Source organism: Aegilops tauschii, chromosome 3 (genome assembly GCF_002575655.3).
Source record: "Aegilops tauschii subsp. strangulata cultivar AL8/78 chromosome 3, Aet v6.0, whole genome shotgun sequence".
Taxonomy (NCBI): domain Eukaryota; kingdom Viridiplantae; phylum Streptophyta; class Magnoliopsida; order Poales; family Poaceae; genus Aegilops; species Aegilops tauschii.
This window is the reverse complement of record NC_053037.3, coordinates 72520635-72542116: the sequence shown is the minus strand read 5'-3', so window position 1 is coordinate 72542116 and position 21482 is coordinate 72520635. Positions and strand designations below refer to the sequence as shown.

The window sequence follows — 21482 nt, the reverse complement described above, 5'->3', positions numbered from 1 at the left end:
TATGTGTGTGTATTTATGTGTGTGCTCACGAGTGTGCGCGTATGTGATTGAGTATCAATGTGTCACACCATCACGTGAGTGACATTCAATGGTAAACCGTGTCATATTGTTATTATTGGTTTTAGATGTGAACTAGCTATACCCGCGCGGCGACCCGCCGCGCCCCGTTGATACGGTACATGTGTATAAGCTTTTGTTGGCTCGTGTGATAAAAAATAAGAGCTCCATGTGTGTAAGTTTGTAGTTATAATATGTATCACAAGAAAGCAAGATATATATGGACAAGAACAATTTGGAAATGCCACATTTATTATCACCATGAGTGCTACATCTTTCAAGATAGAAATTATAAATCTGACATTCTAGTGCCACTAAAATGAAATGATTTTTAACAACTTCTTCACATCTGAAAACTTAAAAATGAATAGAAATACGCATAAAATGAGTACCTACACTCTTTCAAAGAGAAAAAATATCAAATTGCTCTACTCCCTTGCTCGGTGACCGTGGCTAAACCCATCAATCCATTTGGAACCATAATCAATTTATGAGGAAAAATTTAGGGAAGTCTTTGCAAACATAAAAAATTCAAATCACTTCTCAATAAAATTAGGAAGTGACAAACGGCAAACAAGACATAGTGGTCCTCCAGTACATGAGCTAGTAAAATGATACTACATAATAAAATTATTGGTATCAACACAACGCAACATCAACCATTCACTAATGCTTGGAAATTTTCAAAGGCTTCGTTACCACATCTAAATCAAAAATGCACTACAATTTTACAAACAAACAAAAAAAGTATAAAACATATCTATAGAATTCGGGATCTGATTTTCTCCATTCAAAATGCCACTAGTAGAAAACAGGGCTTTGGTTCGGCCAGAAAAGAGCATTAATCCCGGTTGCATTACGAACAGGCATTAGTCCCGGTTCGAGCGGCTAGGGCACCGTACAGGCATTAGTCCCGATTCAAATGGGACCTTTAGTCCCGGTTGGTGCCACGAACCGGGACTAAAGGGTGCGATGCCCATTAGTACCGGTTCGTGGCACCAACCGGTACTAAAGGTTAGACCTTTAGTCCCGGTTCGAGCCACCAACCGGTACTAATGGGTTTGAGGCATTAGTACCGGTTCATGGCACGAACCGGTACTAAAGGTCCCATTCTCAAACTCTACCCCCCCCCCCCCCCTTGGATGGCCTTTTCAGTTTTGTAAAAAGCAAAAGAAAATAATAAAAACTTCAAAAATTAAAATCCTTCCAGATGTAGTTATGTTACTGCATGTACTAGTTAGGAAAATTTAAAAACTTAAATTTGGACATGTTTTGCAAAAAGTGTAGGGAAAATGTAAAACGGCTATAACTTTTGCATACGATGTCAGAAAAAAAGTATAATATATCAAAATGTTCAGCACGAAAATTCGCATCCGATTTTGACAGCCTACGGCCTGTTTGCAAATTTTTAGAATCCTCAAATTCTAAAAGGAAAAAAAGTTATGCTCAAATTTCTGTTTTTTTTTGAATTTTTGTTAAATTTGGTCAAACTATGGTCAAACTACTTATTCAAGAAGTATTAGTGTTACTAAATAATTATTCAAGAATATTAGTGTTACTAAATAATTATTTCAGTTTTTTTGAATTTTGGTCAAATCTGGTCAAACTGTGGTCAAACTAATTATTCAAAAATATTAGTGTTACTAAATAATTATTTCAGTTTTTTTGAATTTTGGTCAAATCTGGTCAAACTGTGGTCAAACTACTTATTCAAAAATATTAGTGTTACTAAATAATTATTGTTTTGTAGAACAATAGTTTCAAACTCAAACAGTGAAATGTGTGACTTCATGCTCAAGCTAAATTCCTGAGGGTTAATAGGATTGACATCTTACTATTGTCAGGAAACAACAAGTGCAGACTTGGAAATGAGGGAGAATAGAACCCGGAAGTTAAGCGTGCTCAGACTGGAGTAGTGAGAGGATGGGTGACCGTCCGGGAAGTTAGATGATTTGGAATGATGAGGGGTGATTAGAGATTAGAGGTTAAATTGAGCAGTGATGAGGGTGATTAGAGATTAGAGGTTGAAATAATTCAGAAATTTGAAAATAAATAAAAAATTCAAAAAAAAATCATAAAATTTTCTTTAGTATCGGTTGGTGTTACCAACCGGGACTAAAGGTGGACCTCCAGGCAGCGGCCACGTGGAAGGCCTTGGGAGGCTTTAGTAACAACCCTTTAGTCCCGGTGGAACCGGGACTAAAGACCCTTTTTCTACTAGTGTGCAGGCCGAATATCAATCAAGTTCATTAGATACACAACATGACAATGAGAGCTCTAATTTACGTTGTGTATATTTCTAGTTGTTGGTCAGATCTAAATGCAAATTTACAATTAAAGTGCAAGATTCTACTGCCATTTTCTGTTGTTTGGCATTTCAGTTTCTCATCTAGTCGCATCCTTCCTAGTCAGCAGCATTAATGAGTTAAAAGAAATGAATGTGGTTAGCGGCATAGATAGTTACCGAAAGGGAAATAATTGGCAGCATGACCAATGGAGCTAAGAATCTCATAACTATCCACTTATACATCTACCTTATCCGAGTGTCCCTTTACAAAATATCTTGTAATGTGATAGCTGCCTTCTTCCCTCTAGAACCACAATACTTAGGGTGTTCTGATTGAATGTGGGAAATTTTCACCTCGTTTTCACTAAGTCGGTTTACCTCCCTATGGTAGAGCTTGAAATGCCAAGAATATGTGAGAATCTTTTTAGATAGTGAGACATCCTCTCAAACATTAGACATAAACAATATGAAGCAAGCAAAATCAACATTATTGTATACCCAAAAAGGATACTTTTTTATTGTTTCTCAAAAGATAATGACAGCCCCACCACCGCTCCCCACTGCGCCGCCGCCGGAGGGCCGGTCGGCGAAGCCGCGCTGCTCCTAGGGAAGGTGGCGGCGGGGCAGTCTCGTTCCCCTCCCCCATGCCAGTACCCTCCCCCAAGCTTCCATCTGGCCGGAGCCCCTCCACCACCACAGCCCCCCTCCAGCGCCGCCTCCCTCGTCTCGTGCGACGACGCTCGCCCCCTCCCTGGCGGGATCCGCGGCGACGGCACCCCGGTGTCTTCCCAGCGCGCACAGCCAAACCCCTCCCAGATCCGATCTGGAGAAGCTGCTCCCCCCCCCCCCAACGCTCCCTTCGGCTGTTGCGTCCTCCGGCCCGGCGTGGCTGCATGTGCTCGGTCTGCTCCTCCCCAACCCGCCTCCTCCCTCGGCTGCACGCTCCTTCCATGTTGTTGTTGATGGTGCGAGCGTGGCTCAGGGTGGTGGAGACAGGCAAGCCGAGGCTCTAGCCCTGTCCTGCTGCAGGCTACTCCTCATCTCCGGTTATGCCTTCTCCGAGCTATGGTGTTGTCTCCAACCGATTTGTGTGGTCACGGTGGACTCCCTTGGCGGGTGTGGTTGCGGCCTCGTGGTGGACCCTTTGTCAGCACCGCTCTGGTCCTGGTGGCCATGGACCTGCGTTCTCTAGCATCCACGGCTTGCCAGCATCCTCTGCCGGCGTGGTTCTGGCCCCGGCGGTCCAGTTGCTGCACCCTCTCCAGCAATTGTCTCGCCAGCGTCCCGGCGGCTCTGTCGCCGACAGCTTGGATCTGCGCTCCTTTTCGGCTCCTAGCTTTGTTGGTGGCGTTGGTCGCCATCCCCTCCTCCGCGTCGGCTCTCTCCGTCCCCGCTGCTTTTTGACCCCGTCCACCGTCACGGCGTGCCAATTCCAAAGCTCGCGTCTTTCGGCGTCGCTCGGTGCCACCCTCCGGCGGCAGGCGCAACCGCACCCACGCTTGAGGTGGTGATCTTGACCGGCAAAAGTGACTTCCTCATCTCCGGACCCTGATGCTGGCAGCGACGGCACCCACGAGTGTTGTTTCCCTCCCTGGAGGCGCTATCATGGCCTCTATCCATGCCCCTTTTCGAGCAACAGGGAAAACCCTTGGTCCGGTTCTTTGGATCGGATGGCGGCGGCGTCACGATGTCGCTCCCCTTCTTGAAGGCGCCATCTTGCTTGCTCGCGGCGTCCCTGGTGTTGGATCTAGAGATGTTTGATGTTTGGCCGGTTCGGCTTGCCCCTCTACATGGGTCTGGCTTGGTGGTTTAGCTGTGGTCTTTTCTTGTGTTTGGGCTGAGCATCCTGTGTCTCTCTGCTCTGGGTCCCATGTCCACGCCTTCTCTTGTATGCGTTCGTGTTATGTGTTGTACCCTCATATGTACTTTTCTGCTTTCCTTCTATCAATGAAGTGATACACAAGCTTTGCGTATTCGTGAAAAAAAGATAATGACAGCAGTAAGATGATTTTAAGACAAATGATGCTAGTGATGTATAGAGACGAGAATAGCATGAGTTAAAATAACTGAGACACCGCCCCTGCTACAATGAATTGCCTCCTCTGCATCCACAATGGCCATAGGAAATGACCGAAGCGGTGCGGTGGTTTTTGTGCCCAACCACGACTGGAGCTCGAGGAAGCGATGACGAAGGTTTGGCAGGAATGGCGAGATTTTGCGCAAAATTGTTCTGGGGATGGTGAGATAGCAAGCTTCACAGTGGAGGTGACCGAATGCTGGGGTGGAGGGGGAAGCAATCTTATAGAAGCATATAGGGGCAAGGCGGTGATGAGCCGTAAACGGAACTCGATCGAGTTCTCAAAAAAAGGGAGAGACTCGCGAGATTACGGGATGGCTCGGCGGTAAACACAGGAAAACACCGGCACGACACTCACAACAGGACAAAAAAGTACCAGAACGGGACACATCAATGGTATACCCAACCAAACACAGTAGTGGCCACAAATGCAAAAAAAAAAGAAGTTCATGCAAAGCGGCCGGGGGAACAGTCGTTAAAAAAATCGCATGCAAGAGGGCATGCACGTAGTCACATCACAACTAATCCCATGCAGAAGACCGCTTGGCTCCAAAAGCATGCGAACAGCAGAAGCGAATCACAAACCAACAAATCCATGCACCATTGCAGTGCAGCACAACATCTTTGACACTCAACTAAGCAGGAAGTAAACATTTTCCCCCTGCACCTCGCAAAAAACAAACATTTCTCCCTGCGCAAGATGATCTCGGTGGGCCGGGTAGGACAGTACGGCAACATGAAAGCACGGGTATTCTGCACAGCAAAGAGAGATCAAGATACCACTTCGGGCACACACCGTACCAGTGGAACAGCGGCTCGGGCATGTCCGTCGTGGCCGCCTCGAAGCCTGCCGCATCCTCACCAACCATATGGCCATTGTAGTCAGCTATATGCCAGAGCATCTTCGATGGTCTGTCCAAGAGCTGAGGAGGGACGTGCATGAGAGAGGTAGAGGGAGAAGATATCGCCTAGATTTGGCCACTCTAGAGCACGGACACCAACCTGTACCCACACCCACCATGCATCAAGCACCGGCACACACATAGACCTAGCGCTCACGCGCACCCATCAGCTAACACACTCATCTAGCCTAGTCACGACACAACCAAGAGAGCGAGGAGGATGCAGCCGTCCTGTGCTCAGCATCCTGCAGTTGACACTCGCAATGTAAATATTTCTTGCTCAATATTGGGGCTGCTAAATTTTCGGTTACTATTAGTATAGCTTATGGTAATCTGTATTCAGTGGACAATTGAGAGCACGGCCGACAACACTCACCGGACGAACAACTGCAGCTACACCGTGTGGCCGGGCATCCTCACCAACGCGGCCGCCGCGCAGCCGCCCACCATCGATTTCGTGCTCTCCCCGGGCCAGTCTCGTGCACCGTATCCGTCACGAATGGCTGGTACGGCCGCATATGCGGACGCGCCACCGACAACTGCGGCTCTGGCGCCGTCGAGTGCCCCGCCCGCGGCGCCGCACCACCGGATTAATGCAAACTTCCGGCGGGGCCGACGACTTCTACAACGTGAGCCGGACGGCTACAACATGCCGATGATGGTCGCGCCGCCGAACGCAAACTGCGAGCAAACAGGCTACCCCGCCGACCTGAACGGGGCGTGCCCGCTGGATCTCCGAGTCGTCGTGGCCGACGTGAAGGTGGCGTGCTTGGACCTGGAGCGCATGCGAGACGTTTGGGGTGGAGGCGTACTGCTGCAGCAGCGCCCACGACACGCCGGCGACAGTCGCTCCACGGCCTCCTGCGGCTCTTCAAGGCCCGCGTGCCCGCGCGCCTACAGCTACACCTGTGAGGATGCGAGCGTGAGAAGAAGTGGAATACGCTTATACGCGAGGAAGAGCTACCTATTTATAGCGTACAAAAGGATGGACAAAAGGAAACGAAATTAAGCACGAATACTGCAACAGCGGCACGCCTAGATTGGCCCATGTAAGCGGCACCGTTTACAAAAAGAACGCCTAGACACATCTACATTAACCCATGCAAGCGGCACCGTATACAAAAACTAGGACGTCTAGACAAAGCGGGCGAAACGGCGCCGAGAACGATAGCAAGGTTGCAAGTCAGCGCAACGCATGACCTACATAGAACTTGAATGGCTAAAACCACACGGTAGAGAAACAAACACGTTAAGAAAATTTAGGCGATGGACATACGACCACACAAGCCTTTGTACACAGCTACATCCCAATTTAATACACGTGCTGTGAAATAGTTTACCGCAGGGTCTTTTTCAACCAAGTGGCAAAACGTAGAAGCAAATTCATCCCCAGATATAGGGGCTTGGTTATTGGCCCTTTTTAAGGCTGCAGCTCGAGATTCACACTTTCAAGTTTAGTTTTGGTGTCTCGATGAAAAATAGTTTCGTTTCTTAAGAAAATATCTATATCTATACCAATATAAACGGACCTAAAGGGGCAGATTCAATTAATCTCGACCATCAAATCATGTCAATCCAACGATCTAGACTGCTTTTATGTCGAGCGCTTAACACGTTTAGTGTCCAGTTAATTTCATGCCAAATATAGTGCTAATCACATAATAACACGCAAATAATAATTTTTTTGATAAACTTCTTCTCCTTTATTCATTCATAAGTAAAGTAGCATCGTTTACAAGTAAAGGGATAACCTCATTAGGGGCGTTATCCATCCAAACACTCGGAGAAGAAAACCTAGCTAATCTTGCTAGTTCATGAGCTACTCGATTACGTTCCCTATTACAATGATCATAAATGACATGGGAAAAACCTAATGACATGAAATAACAGTCGTCTATAATGGATGAAGCGACTGAAGAAGAGTAGCCTTGGCTCAACGCATTCACCACCTTCACGCTATCCGAATTCACTTCAACCTTACTACATCCGACGGTATTAGCAAGATTCAAACCAAACCTCACTGCAATTGCTTCTGCTGTGAACGAGTCGAAGCAAAGGTCCATCTTTTCATTAGCAGCCGCTATAAATTTCCCCCTATGGTCCCGGATAACTGCTCCAAATGTTGCTGCGAGTGTGTCACTATCAAATCCCGCGTCAACATTTAATTTCACGTAACCATACTTTGGTTTCAACCAAGCATCTGAACGGACGTGAGCCTTTGGGCTGTAAGAGATGGTATAATTTGCTACTAAGCCTCTCACTGACATATTGATTTGATATGCACTTTGAGTTTCTTCGTCATGTGTCAATTTTCGCCTTTCATACCACAAATACCAAGCCGTCGTTGCCATCGTTTCTCTGAACTTCGGCAAGCCCAACACTTGGATTTGTTGTTCTGGAAGGCACAGAAGATGTGCCAACACAAGCTCACCTGCCTTGTCAACTTTCAGTGCCTGTTTGATAACAAGCTCAAGACCGAGCATCTTCCACACGTCCATTGCCAATTTGCATTCGAACAACATATGTCTTATGTCATCAGGCCCCTGGTTACAGGCTGTGCAACTCGGATTTATTTTCAAGTGCTTATTAGCTAGGATAGATCGACAGGGAATAGCACTCTGGAGCGCACGCCACATAAATATTTTTATCTTTGCTGGGCAGACTAAGTTCCATACCGAGTCCCATGTATAAGATGGGTTTGAAGCTCCAGCCGTTGATTCCAACTTGTGCCCAAATTGAAATTCCCATTCTGTATGGTATGCAGATCGCACCGTGAAAGTCCCTGACTTTGTCATGTTCCATGCCAGGAAATCTGTCATCTCATGTAATGGTAGTGGAATGGCCAAAATCCTTCGAACATCCACTTGCCAGAACGTTTGGTTAACCAGCTGCTCATCCCAACTCCCTGTCACCGGATCAATGAGGTCAGAAACTCTAGAAAGAAGATTGTTGCCCCTTGGTGAAATCACCTTTCTTGTTGGGCTATGAGGTATCCAGGGATCATCCCATATGCTAATTTTCTCACCATCACTAACTCTCCAAATATACCCACGTCTGAGCGTATCAACTCCAGCCATAATACTCCGCCATGTATATGAAGCCTTCTTTTTTAAAGTTGCATTCATGAGATATCCATCAGGAAAATATTTCGCCTTAAGGATCAACGCACACAAAGAGTCCGAGTTGTCAATAAGGCGCCATGCCTGTTTTGCCAGAAGTGCAAGATTAAAGCAGTGAATATCTCTGAAGCCCATACCCCCTTCTTTCTTGGGAATACACATCTTCCACCATGCAAACCAGTGCATCCTCTTATGAGTTGCGTCATCACCCCACCAAAAACGAGATATCGCATCTGTGATTCCTTTACAAATTTTCTTAGGAATTTGAAAGACCGACATCGCATAAGTTGGTATTGCTTGAGCAACAGACTTAATAAGAACTTCTTTCCCTCCTGAAGAGAGACACTTCTCCTTCCACCCCGTAAGCTTCATAATTAACCGATCTATTAGATATTGAAAACTGTCACTTTTATCAAGTCCAAGAGTAGCAGGCAGTCCTAGATACTTGTCATTTAAGGCCTCGGTCATGATATTCAGACAAGAGCAAATCTGAGCCTTCATATTTACCTCGGTGCTGGGGCTAAAAAAGATACTTGATTTGTCAACACTAACAAGTTGCCCGGACGCAGCACAATATAAATCCAGAATTGATCTCAAGCACATTGAATTCTAAATATTAGCTTTCATCAAATTAATGAATCATCAACAAAGAGTAGATTTGTTACCGCAGGTGCATCTCTACAGACCTTGACCCCCATTAAGTCTCCACTCTTGTCGAAGACCTCTGGAGGGTTTGAAATATTCTGTCTCCACTGAGTTATATCTCACCTTATATTCAACAGAAGACACACACAACATTATCATCTTAACCCAATCCTCATGGAATCCCAGCTTCAACAACATTGCTTCCAGGAAAACCCACTCAACTCTGTCATTGGCTTTATGCATATCAAGTTTCACCGCACACCAACCATCTTTGCCCACCTTTTTTTGTTTTATTGCATGTAAACTCTCGTAAGCTATTAGCACATTATCCGTAATGAGTCGACCAGGAACAAAGGCACTTTGGGTAGGGCTAATGATCTCTGGGAGTAACACCCTGAGTCTCGCAGCTATCATCTTAGAAATTACCTCGTATACCACATTGCATAAACTGATCGGTCTGAATTGAGTAACTTTCTCCGGGGAATTTACTTTTGGGATCATGACAATAGTACTGTCATTCCACCCTTGTGGCATAACCCGGAAATTGATCGCATTCAGAACTTCCATAACCAAGTCATCACCCAACATAGACCAGAACCGTTTATAAAAGACCGCGTTAAGGCCATCTGGTCCTGGTGCCTTGAAATCTTCAATGGAAAAGAGAGCCTTCCGTACCTCCTCGGCCGTGTATGGCGCCATCAGGGTCGTATTCATTGCTTCCGAAACTCGCCTCTAGACTTTACTCAAAACATTAATACCGGGTACGGTCACCTGGGATGTAAAAAGCTCTTTGAAATAACTCGTAATTATACTGTTTATATCATCCAACTCCTCCTTCCAAACCCCTGTATCGTCAAGCAATCTTCGGATACAATTCCTTTTCTTACGGGCTGTAGCTGCTTTGTGGAAATAAGATGTATTTCTGTCACCATGTAGTAGCCAGTTGGCTCGTCCACGTTGCAGCCACACTAGCTCCTCCTGATCCAATAGGTTTTCTATTAGGATTTGTGCCTCCTTGATTTTCTGTCTTACTTCTTCTGTCAGTGTACATCTTCTCAACTTCTCTAGCTCTTTCTTCAACTTATTAATTCTCTTCTTCGGACCTTTGAGTGTATCACGGTCCCAAATGAACATGTCATCCTTAACTGACTTGGTTCTGGACGCAAGCGAAGGACCGATCCCTGCCAGCTTTGCTCTTTCCCAGGCGCTTTTAACAATTTCATCAACTGTAGATTCACTCAACCATCTTGCTTCAGACCTTCTTTCACCTCTTTGCTTCGGTCCCATAACTGCGGAATAATATTCTGTATCTAGCAGTATTGGTCTGTGGTCTGAATGCACATGGTGTTCATGGATAACCGCTGCATAAGGAAAAATATCAGCCCACTTTTCGTTGCATAAGGCTCTATCCAGCCTTTCTCTGATCACACCTCTACTCCAAGTAAAAGGGTCCCCTATAGACATGATTTCTTGTAAACCACAATCATCCACACAGTCTCGAAAATTCTGCATATATTGTTGCGGTCTGATGTTTCCACCCTCCTTCTCGCTAGCAACTAGTATCTCATTAAAATCTCCAAAGATCATCCATGGTCCTGTTGAGTTGTGATGAAGGGTTCTCATATTCGTCCATGACAAGTGTTTCATGTCCCAGTTTGGCTCTCCATAAAAACCAGCCAGCCGCCATGACACGTTGATTCCATCCATGACAAAACCATCAATGAAATTAGGCGACGCATAATTTAACACCACTTCATTTGAAAGGTTGTAAAAAAGTGCAAGACCTCCTGATCCGTCCATCACTATCAACAATATGAAAACGATCAAAACCTAGCTTCACCCTTAGCTCAGTTGCCTTAGTTGTATTCAGATGGGATTCAGACAAGAAAATCACATCCGCTTTCACACGCCCTTGAAGATCCAAGAGCTCTCGAATTGCCGTGGGCGAAAGCATACCACGGCAGTTCCAACTGATTAGCTTCATTGCGTCCGGTCGCTCGAGACGACGGCGTACGATGAACGAAAAACTCTCGGACAGCTGTAGCCGCCGGAGGACAGCAAACCCTAGTTTTAACACTAGGGGACAACAGGTCTAGCAGAAAAAAATCCTCGTCAAAAATAATATTCTACTTAATATCCGCATGCACTTAGTAAACTTCCAAATTAACGTGCATTGCACGTACACATTGACTAGTTATAAAAAGTATTGTGAGGACCCATACTGAGGACATGGATTTTTGGAACCTGGATGCAAATAAACAAAATAAATAAGAGTAAACAACTCGAAGAAATAGCAAACATAGTCGAATGTGCTACTCACGTGTGAAGTTTCGCGAAAAAAATTAAAAATTTCTGGACAAAAAAAAGTTTTCACGACGACTTTCCGATTGTCTACTACAACAAGTTGTGTCCAGCTCCGGCGAGGGAGGAGCGACGACGGCGGCGCACCTTCGGCTTGCTTCAGTGCTTATACTTGTCGCCAAGTGATCTACGAATCTGGATGTAATTTATATATTTTTTTGTGTTCGTTGTATTGGCATGATTGAAGATGAATATATCAAAAAAATGAATAAAAAGGCGAATGTCATTCCTTTGAGAAACTTTGCATGTGAGTAGAACAGTTGTTCATGTTCGTTATCACCAAACAATGGAATTGTTTGAGTTTTTCTTCTACTTTTCAGATTTCACTCTTCATTTGGGTGCCCGTGCACACATGTTCACCATTGTATTTCAACTCACGGTCACATACGCACGCGCGCGCGCGCACACACACACACTCACATCACCCCCACACAAAACTAATATTGGTGCAAATATATGTGTGTGTGTGTTTATGTGTGTGGTCGTGAGTGTGCGCGTATGTGATTGAGTATCAATGTGTCACACCATCACTTGAGTGCACATTCAATGGTAAACCCTGTCATATTGTTATTATGGTTTTAGATCAATCATGTACTTATATAGGTTACCCTGCAAAAAAATGTACTTATATAGGTTAGATTGATACAACCACCACAAGCCTAACCATATCAACGAATCACGACTCATTTCATTGAGTTTCAATTTCAGAACTCTCCCGCAGCGATGTTATGGCTTATTTCTTTTTCATGTCTTATATCTTTCCCTTGTTCTTATTCTTTATCATTTTGCTTTCTGTTTACTTTTAGCATCATCTTTCCATCTCACATTATTTTCCTTCTTCGTTTTAACCTTCTTTTGTTCTTATATTCCATTTTCCATATAACATGCTAAATTTGTTTTCTTATTTACGCTCTGACTTGTATTCGCAGGTCTGCTTTGCAATTACTATTTTGTTTCGGTGTTTGATGGTAGATTCAAATGTTATTTTAAATTTATTTTTTATGAAAATAACCAACAAATGGATGAGATTTGTCTTTTAGGAACATGAATTAAAAATGCTCCACTTTTCAAGGTATGCAAACATCTATTTTAATAAGAAAAAAACGTATAGTCATCAATATTTCTTTTAGAATACGTGAACCTTTTTCTAGGCATTAACATTAATGACTTACCGTAGGGCAAGAGATAAATTTATGGTTCTATTGGAATATTTGGGCTAGTATATTGCATTTAATATTCTTGAACAAATCACTCAAACTCTACAAACAAATTTATAACCAAATAGAATATTGTTTTCCTTGGCCTAGGAAATCATTTTAATTAATCAATTCAAATTCTTAAAGTGTTTTAATTTCAATGCAAAGGTATTTTATATGTGTGTGCATGTGTGTGTGTGTGTGTGTGCGCGCGCGTGTGTCTTTAGTTTGTTGTTTATTTTCTATTTCCATTTTCCTTAGTTTTTTGGGTTTGTGTTTTACTTTTATTTTGTATTTTACTTCTATTTTGTATTTTATTCATATTTAGATCTCAATTATGTTGTTGCTTTACTCTTTTTTGTGCAACAAGTACATGATTTTATTTTTGAAACTACATGGGAACATTGTGCACTAATAGATTGAATATTTTATCTAATCGACATGAACAGCTAAACCAGACTATATAAACAAATTTAAATAATATCGAACATCGCATTTCTTGATTATGGAAATTGGTTTCTAATATACCTAATTATTTAAGTGCCCTTTGACATTTTCTAGTTTAAATATACAAATTTATTGGTGTTTGGATATTAATTTACAAACATACGACTTGTACATGTGTGCACTCAACTTTAGAAATGTTTTTTTGAAACCTGGTATTCAACCTTAGTAGGTGAAAATGTGTTAGTAAATTTGATGTGTGAGACCATATGAACAACTCAAAACCCAAACATCTAAGATGTTCATATGACATTTTTAGCAACCCGTCCATATTTATTGACTGTGCATATTATATTAGCTTTGTGTGAAGTTAAAATTTGTAAAAAATGTTTGACTGGGTTTATAGAAAATATATATTCACATCTACAGTATAAATATATATGATGTGAGGGTATATTCAATGATGGAACTAATGGTATTGACTTGATATTGTAAATGTTAATTTTTTTATAAAGTCAAAGTTTACAAAATTTGACTTTAAACGAAGCTAATCTTATATTCTTAAGAAGTTGATCCCACTACTATCAACTAGATCGAGATCGCGCCTTGGCGCGAGGGTGCCGGTCCAAACGCCAGGTTTAGCATATGCATTCAGACTGTATACATCATACAAAGAATAATGGCCAAGGTAACAGTATTTACAATCCACTCAGTATATACCATAAAGGAAACTCCAAGGACAATTTATATACAGTTGTACTCAGCCATAACCGTAGTATCTTGAACTTTAACAATAGGCTTATCAAAATTAAAATGGCCCAAGTAAACACTGGCCCTAATCCAATACATAAAATCCATAGCATAGAAAGCATCACAAGCATAGAAAGCATATCTTTGTCAGCCGAGCAACCAGATTTAAGCAAAATAATTTTTTCACTCATTATTCTGTCAACCATGATAAAAATAAAAAAACTAATGAAGAATCATTCAGAAGTAAGGTTTGTTTGTATGAACACAATAAGGAGCCACCTAACAATGTACGAACATAGAAAGCACATAGCACAATAGGTTTAGTAGCAAATATCACAGACATAGGACGTACGAAAGCAAATGGTAGCTTACAGACGATCCACAACTTTGCATGTCTTGGGCATAATGTAGACCAGGAGGAATGATGACACGACGCGTTCATACTGATTGGTCCTCCAAGATCCAATGTAGAGGTGTTGAAAAAGATGGTCACACAGATCTTGCCGTCCTCATGTACAACACGATCATACTGAGCCGGTGATTAGCCCAAGGTGTGCTAGGAGCATGTCAAGAAATGCCCTGTGTGGGATCCTAAACACTCACTTGGTATCCTGCAGTGCCCGAGAACATAAAACATAAGGCCGCGAGGAGCTGCTTACAGTAATTGCATCACAACACGAGAGAGACATCAGAGAAACCAGTCGCGGATAAAAGCAGTCATAGTGATAAAAAAAGATACGTTAAGTCTATCGGTTAATCAGATTGTCATTGAGCAGAGCATTTTTAAGAACAACGGGGCTATTAATCAGTTGAAAATACAACTTGTTTTAGTAAGAGCAGTCGATAAGGTAAGATCAATATGATCACCTTCAAAGACAGAAATCTAATTAGCACGTAGAATGCTTGCGCTTTCTAAACAAAATACATCTACATAGAAGGCCTAGACAACATCTAGTCAATCGAGGAGACACCTATAGAGCTATTAACTACACGAAGAGCACATCAAAGAAATAGAGTTAAAATCATCACACTGCCTGGATCTAAATATCTCTATTTCTTTACTACTATCTGCGAGCATCAATAATTCCTAGATCAGATGCGTGTTTCTTTGCAGAGTTAGCAATGTTTACATCTATGAGTACTTCTTTTGATTATAAAAATTCCTGAGTCACACACTCATCATATTTTTGCAACCGTCCAGTAAAATCAGAGAGGGGTCAGGATGGGTTTCACCTGACCTGTGCAAGCGCCCGTAGACGGCTGTTAGTGGAGCCAGCGGAACCTGACGAGCCATGGACATCGAGCTCTTCGTCAGCCATCGCCATCTGAACAGAACACGTGGATCCAAGAAATTACTCAGAGGTGGGCACACATTTAGAGTTCAAAAGGAAAACAAACCATGTAACCGTCCATTAATGAGGACTGACCTGGTCGGTGGAGCCGAGCTGCGAAGGGATAATCGAGATAGAGGTCTTGTCCGGGCACCAAGAGCTCTAACAATGGGGAAACTCCACAGTTCGGTCTTTTTCCTCTAGTGAGTTCTGCGCCATCATTACATGATTCATTAGCAGCCACCAAGAAACGATCTGCAGAAAACAAAATCAAAGTGAAATCAAATGGAATCACATGCAGGAAGCAGTGAAGTACTATACATGCAAAAAAGACATGAGGAAGGAAGGGAGCCCAATGGATTATCATTTTATTCCAATAATTAATTAAATAACATCATCTGCCCCCATCATAGGAGCACAAGATGTGTACAAGGCAACAAGAATAACTCTCATCAGACGGCACTAAGGAAAGCTAATCAGATAGAATACACAGGCATTAAATGATGGTATGAAGCAGCTCACTGCATATCATTATACAGTTCTTGCAATAATAGATCCATAGAGCAGTAGGATATTCAGAACTACATCTCCAGGGAAGGCCATCATGACATTCAGTATTATTTAATAGATCCATATTCAGTATGCTATTCGTGAAATTGGAGGATCACTTCAATCCGGATTTTGCTACATGTGAACTTATCAATGCAGTTCATTTGTGCTGCTCTCTCTTCCTAAGCTAACCACGGCCATAACCAGGCAAAAAGGGAGGAAACTGGATGGCGTAACTGAAAGACCAAGTATACTGGTGGGGCGTAGATGCATACGGAAACGCAACTTTAGAACTGCATGTCATAGGAGAAGAAATAAATCTAATATATAAATAAGACATAAAACTCTAATAGAAAGAGGAATCAAAATTCCATGAGGGGAATACATCGTAGAATTGGTACTGAAAATTTAACTTGACTAATTTAATGCAGAGACAAATGCAATGAGAAGATAGGAGCATCAATATATATTCGAGGTCAGTATTCAGTCCCAATCTCTCCAATTCATGCAACATCCTTGCAAGCAAGCATGAGAATTGCCACAATCATCCAGGAACTCATGGTACAGCCTACCCAATCCCAGCCAGCGCCAAAAATTGTTGATCCCATGAATGCATTAAGTTTGGAGCAACTCTCAAAAGCTGTCCCTCAAAAAATTGGACAAAGTGAAACTACTAATACTTTCCACTTACACAAAACAGAAAGCTATGCACGACTTGGCACATACTTAAAATTGCAAGGTTCGACTGAGTTCACTAAAGAAACTGAATTTTCCATACACTTGTCTCGCTGCCAAGGATCGTCGTCAGCTTATTTCAAAATGTCAATTTAGTACAAAATAAAAAATAGTGGCAACTAAAAAAATGGAAGTATAACAGGAATCATACTTGGACAAAGGAAATTCACTAAACCAAACAATTTTTTAATTTTCACAAGCTATATATTGAAGTCTATACTTGGACAAGCACGTAGATATAACTATGTAAAATCCAGTTCTACTTCATATGCCATGCTTTCAAAAAGATCTACAATAAAAGTTGGTTCTCAAGAAAAGAAGATCCACGTTGTAAAAAAACATCCAGTAAGTTGTCGGCATGGCCGCAAGGGACATACAAAGATCTTCGTAGCAGCATCTCTTCTGAAAGACCATCGTATGACTCGTATCTCTCTTATCTATCCCAGGTTGTTGCCCACGAAATTTTTCTACTTACACATTTATATAAACAATCGAGGCACGCATCTGCAAACTCAAATTCAGAACACAAATTGAGGAAAAAAAAGTGCAGCCACCTAATGAGAATAACCATGAAAGAACACATACATCTCACCAAACAAAGAACTGGTTGTGAACTTGAGGCCAAGACATAAAACGACAGCATAAGAGACACTAAGCTCACCTGCGTCAGCTTGTCGTTCCTGTCGCCGATGGTGTTATTACTTGAGTAAATGATGAGAGTGGTCAGGGCCTTCTTTCCTTCAGTTTCAGACATGGCTCAAGACAATGAACAATGCCAAGAAATCAAGTACCACTTAAATCAAAACAACCTAGAACTCAATACACAAAAAATGAAGTAGACTATAATCTAGTGAATGAACATGTGTCAAATCAATCAAATGAGGGAAATCATGGATAACAAAGTGAGGCTACGTAATAGAATGAATTGAACTAAGATCAATACTGCAATATCCACATCTCGGTTTTCATAGTAACCACGGCTCTAAAAATTAAACATACAAAACTAAGAAGGAAATGTCAAGTGGAAGGATACTCCCCTGCCTAGCTATGCCAGTGCAGGCTGGGGCCTCATGTCCATCTTCTCCAAAGCACTGAGAAAACAAAACTGAATGTTAAACAGTGTTGTATTCCCAATAGCAACTATCTAGAATTAAACTGAACTATGATTCATGCGAGATTGTAGTGATCAAGGTGATGTAAATAAATCAACCAATAGCAACTATCTAGAATTAAACTGAACTATGATTCCAAGGTATACTTTTCCTAAATCAACCAATAGCAGCTATCTAGAATTAAGAAATCAAATGGTAAATTTGTAAGAGGAAGAGTATATTGAGAAGGTTGATTCAATAATAGCTATTAGAGCCCAGATAGGAAAAACATCAAAAACATGAAAATTCGGTTGACCATAAATAATGCTACTTTCGAAGATAATAGACTGAAAAAAATTCAGTAAGGAGCTTCTCTACAACACCATAAAAAAGATGAGCACAACAACATGACCCATGATTGAATGCACGCTACCAAGAGAAGGAAGAAAAGGCTATACCTGCAAATCCACAGATAAAGCTTTAGTGGCGAGTTTGTAGCTCAGGATCCATTCACATAAAGAAAATTATGATAAAAATCAAGGAAACCGATTTCTTGTGTGCAGGTACGTACATAAACAAAGAAATGTTACTCAAAAAGAAAATCGCAAAGGCAGTGTGCGACTTTCTAGTCCAGACTGTTTTCTTGTGAGTGAATGCATAATAATTGTTTACATAAAGTAGAATTTCTACCTCATAGGGTCCTTCGTGTTGATTGCCTGCCAACACATGGGACACTGGGAGCTTCTCTGGCACCTACAACAGGAATAGCATTAGCACATCAGAAAGTATATGATAAGGAGTCATAGTCGCAACACGAAGATGTGCTAAACCAAATCAACCAATAGTTTAGAAGAGTCAACTCTTCTGAATTACAAGTGGCAGTCAACCGATCATTGTAGTGATCAAGCTACTATATAGATAACATGGTGTTTCATCTGAACGCTCAGAATCAGTGGCAGCAGTAAGAAATGAAGATAAATGGTGCAGAACAACAAATCCTACAGCCAAAAATGTGCAACACAGTAAACCGATCATTCAACAACCAAAATATAAACTACAACTCTAGAAATGTGGTTCTCAAATCAATTCGTTAATGTTTCAAATCTTACCATTAACAAACTAACAGCAGCAAAATGCATACTTGTATGACAGTTTCAGGAAATATCATTCTAAATTTCTAATCGAATGGTTACAAAACTTTAGGGGAAATTGCAAAGAGAAGAAAGCATGGTCCTCACCACTCAAGGATGCACTGGAGATGCAAATCATGCTTGCAGCCTGTAACCTGTGACAATTAGAAACAAAAAACCAGAACAGATTCCACTTCAGACACGTCTACCACCAAATCGAAAGGTTTCCATCACCAATCACCATTACATCTGCAAGACAGAGGTAGCTACTGTGGAGGAGTCACTGTCGCAGAAGGCCTTGAGGCAGATGCTGCAGGTGTGGTCGCAGGCGTACACACCGCCCTCCACGAAAGCCGCTGCCGATGAGAGCTTCTCCATCCCTCCATCCCCGACCCCTCCTCCCTCTTTGTTTACTAATCCAATCAAGAATGAGGTCGACCGCAGGAATGGACTGATGCCTCCCGCATCCCTGCAACAACGCAAATGACAAGATTTTAGATGTAAAATTCGCGTGGAAATCCAACCAATCGAGGTTATTTCAAAAACCAATCAAGATTGTGAGGGGGCGTGCTGGCCAGGACCTCTCTTCGTCCCACAATCTCCCTCTCTGCTTCCTCATCGTTCAGTCTCCCTCTCTGCTTCCTCATTGTTCAATCTCCCTCTCTGCTTCTTCCTCATTCAGTCAGCACAACGTACCGCCATGAAAATGCAAGGAAAGGACAAGAGGGCTCACCTTGGCTTGATGATGCCGGAGGGTAACTTAGAGGACGTGGCTAGCTCGGCCTCCGACTGACTAGCGCAGCGTCCCCGGCGGCGACTTCGTGACGCACGAGATGGAGGTGTTGAGCACCGGATCCAGCGGGGCCACGAGACGCGCATCGGTGAGCCACTTCCCCGCGTGAAATTCCTTGGCACTGTCTCAACGCCGAGGCTGACGGCTACGACGCCAAGTCGGAGGCCATGGATCCCGGACCGCCATGGAACTCGTACCCAGTGGAGCAGCAGCGCAACGGCGCAGGGGAAGGGAGAGTGTGTGGCGGGAAGGGACGAGGCAGAGGGGCGGCGGGGGACGAAGGGACGGGGGGTGGTGGCGCTTAGCGGCGCCAAAGCAGCGCCGCTTCCCCTTCGGCCACCGCATCCGCGTTCGTGCCGAGCGGCAGGCGGCTGCCCTTGGGCTGCTTCTCGGAGAGGAACGGGGAGGGGATGGTAGCGCGGGTGCGGCTGGTCGGTGGCGGCGGCGGCGGCGGACGGGGAGGATGGCCGGCGAGCGCGAGTTTGGAAGGGGAAGGGGCGGCGGCGGCTGTCCCTCGCGTGAACAGGAGAAGGGAGGAAGCCGATCAGGGAGAAACCCTATGGGCATTGGGCTTTTATAGCCCATAGCAAAATTACGAAAATGCCCTCGGCCGGGCACGAGAATTACACACGGTGGCATGAGATTTTTACAGCGAGAGGTAACTATTCATTGCAACAGTGACACCTCTTCGATCCGACGGCCGAGGTCTTCCAAGGACTCGATCCGACGACCCAGATCCGATCAAGCAACCAGATCCGACGGCCAGGAATCCAAACGGCCGAGGAGCCGGGAGGATCACTGTCATTCTTATTTCTCGATTCTCACATCATATAGCCATATCAGGAATTCTCCTCATGTATACATGCATGTGAAGGAAATATGCCCTAGAGGCAATAATAAAGTTGTTATTTATATTTCCTTATATCATGATAAATGTTTATTATTCATGCTAGAATTGTGTGAACCGGAAACTTAGTACATGTGTGAATACATAGACAAAACAGAGTGTCCCTAGTATGCCTCTACTAGACTAGCTCGTTAATCAAAGATGATTAAGTTTCCTAGCCATAGACATGTGTTGTCATTTGATGAACGGGATCACATCTTTAGAGAATGATGTGATGGACAAGACCCATCCGTTACCTTAGCACTTTGATCGTTTAGTTTATTGCTATTGCTTTCTTCATGACTTATACATGTTACTATGACTATGAGATTATGCAACTCCCGAATACAGGAGGAACACTTTGTGTGCTATCAAACGTCACAACGTAACTAAGTGATTATAAATATGCTCTATAGGTGTATCTAATGGTGTTTGTTGAGTTGGCATAGATCGAGATTAGGATTTTTCACTCCGATTGTCGGAGAGGTATCTCTGGGCCCTCTCGGTAATGCACATCACTATAAGCCTTGCAAGCAATGCGACTAATGAGTTAGTTGCGGGATGATGCATTATGAAACGAGTAAAGAGACTTGCCGGTAATGAGACTGAACTAGGTATGATGATACCGACGATCGAATCTCGGGCAAGTAACATACCGATGACAAAGGGAACAATGTATGTTGTTATGCGGTTTGACCGATAAAGATCTTCGTAGAATATGTAGGAGCCAACATGAGCATCCAGGTTGCACTATTGGTTATTGACCAGAGATGTGTCTCGATCATGTCTACATAGTTCTCGAACCCGTAGGGTCCGCACGCTTAACGTTCGATGACGATTCGTATTATGAGTTTATGTGATTTGATGTACCGAAGGTTGTTCGGAGTCTCGGATGAGATCACGGACGTGACAGGGAGTCTTGAAATGGTCGAGACATAAAGATTGATATATTGGAAGGTTATATTCGGACACCGGAATGGTTCCGAAGTGTATCGGGTATTTTCCGGAGTACCGGGGGTTACCGGAACCCCCCGGGGGATTAATGGGCCTTCATGGGCCCTAGTGTAAGAGAGGAGGCAGCAGCCAGGTGGAGGCGCACGCCCCCCAAGCCCAAATCGAATTGGACTAG

General features: G+C 43.2%; 1 protein-coding gene and 1 pseudogene across 1 annotated transcript; one reads left to right on the top strand and one right to left on the bottom strand.

Annotated features, from left to right (window-relative positions):
- Positions 1-5574: 5574 nt before the first annotated feature.
- On the top strand, positions 5575-6279 carry LOC109738737 (thaumatin-like protein 1; annotated as a pseudogene).
- A 7723-nt stretch (positions 6280-14002) lies between these two features.
- LOC109738739 (uncharacterized) lies at positions 14003-20009 on the bottom strand. The gene is made up of 8 exons (XM_020297830.4): positions 19408-20009; positions 18945-19143; positions 18783-18829; positions 18235-18297; positions 17115-17544; positions 15266-15424; positions 15077-15163; positions 14003-14449 (listed from the first exon to the last, which is right to left on the bottom strand). Exons 1-5 carry the CDS (start codon positions 19551-19553, stop codon positions 17499-17501), a joined length of 501 nt encoding a protein of 166 aa, XP_020153419.1. The 5' UTR covers positions 19554-20009; the 3' UTR covers positions 14003-14449; positions 15077-15163; positions 15266-15424; positions 17115-17498.
- Positions 20010-21482: the final 1473 nt, after the last annotated feature.

Coding starts and splice junctions, on each gene's coding strand:
- LOC109738739 (XM_020297830.4), bottom strand. CDS start 19,553: ATGCGCGTCTCGTGGCCCCGCTGGATCCGGTGCTCAACACCTCCATCT. Junction 18,830..18,944: donor GCGACAGTGACTCCTCCACA/GTAGCTACCTCT, acceptor TAATTGTCACAG/GTTACAGGCTGCAAGCATGA. Junction 18,298..18,782: donor CTCCAGTGCATCCTTGAGTG/GTGAGGACCATG, acceptor TTCCTGTTGTAG/GTGCCAGAGAAGCTCCCAGT.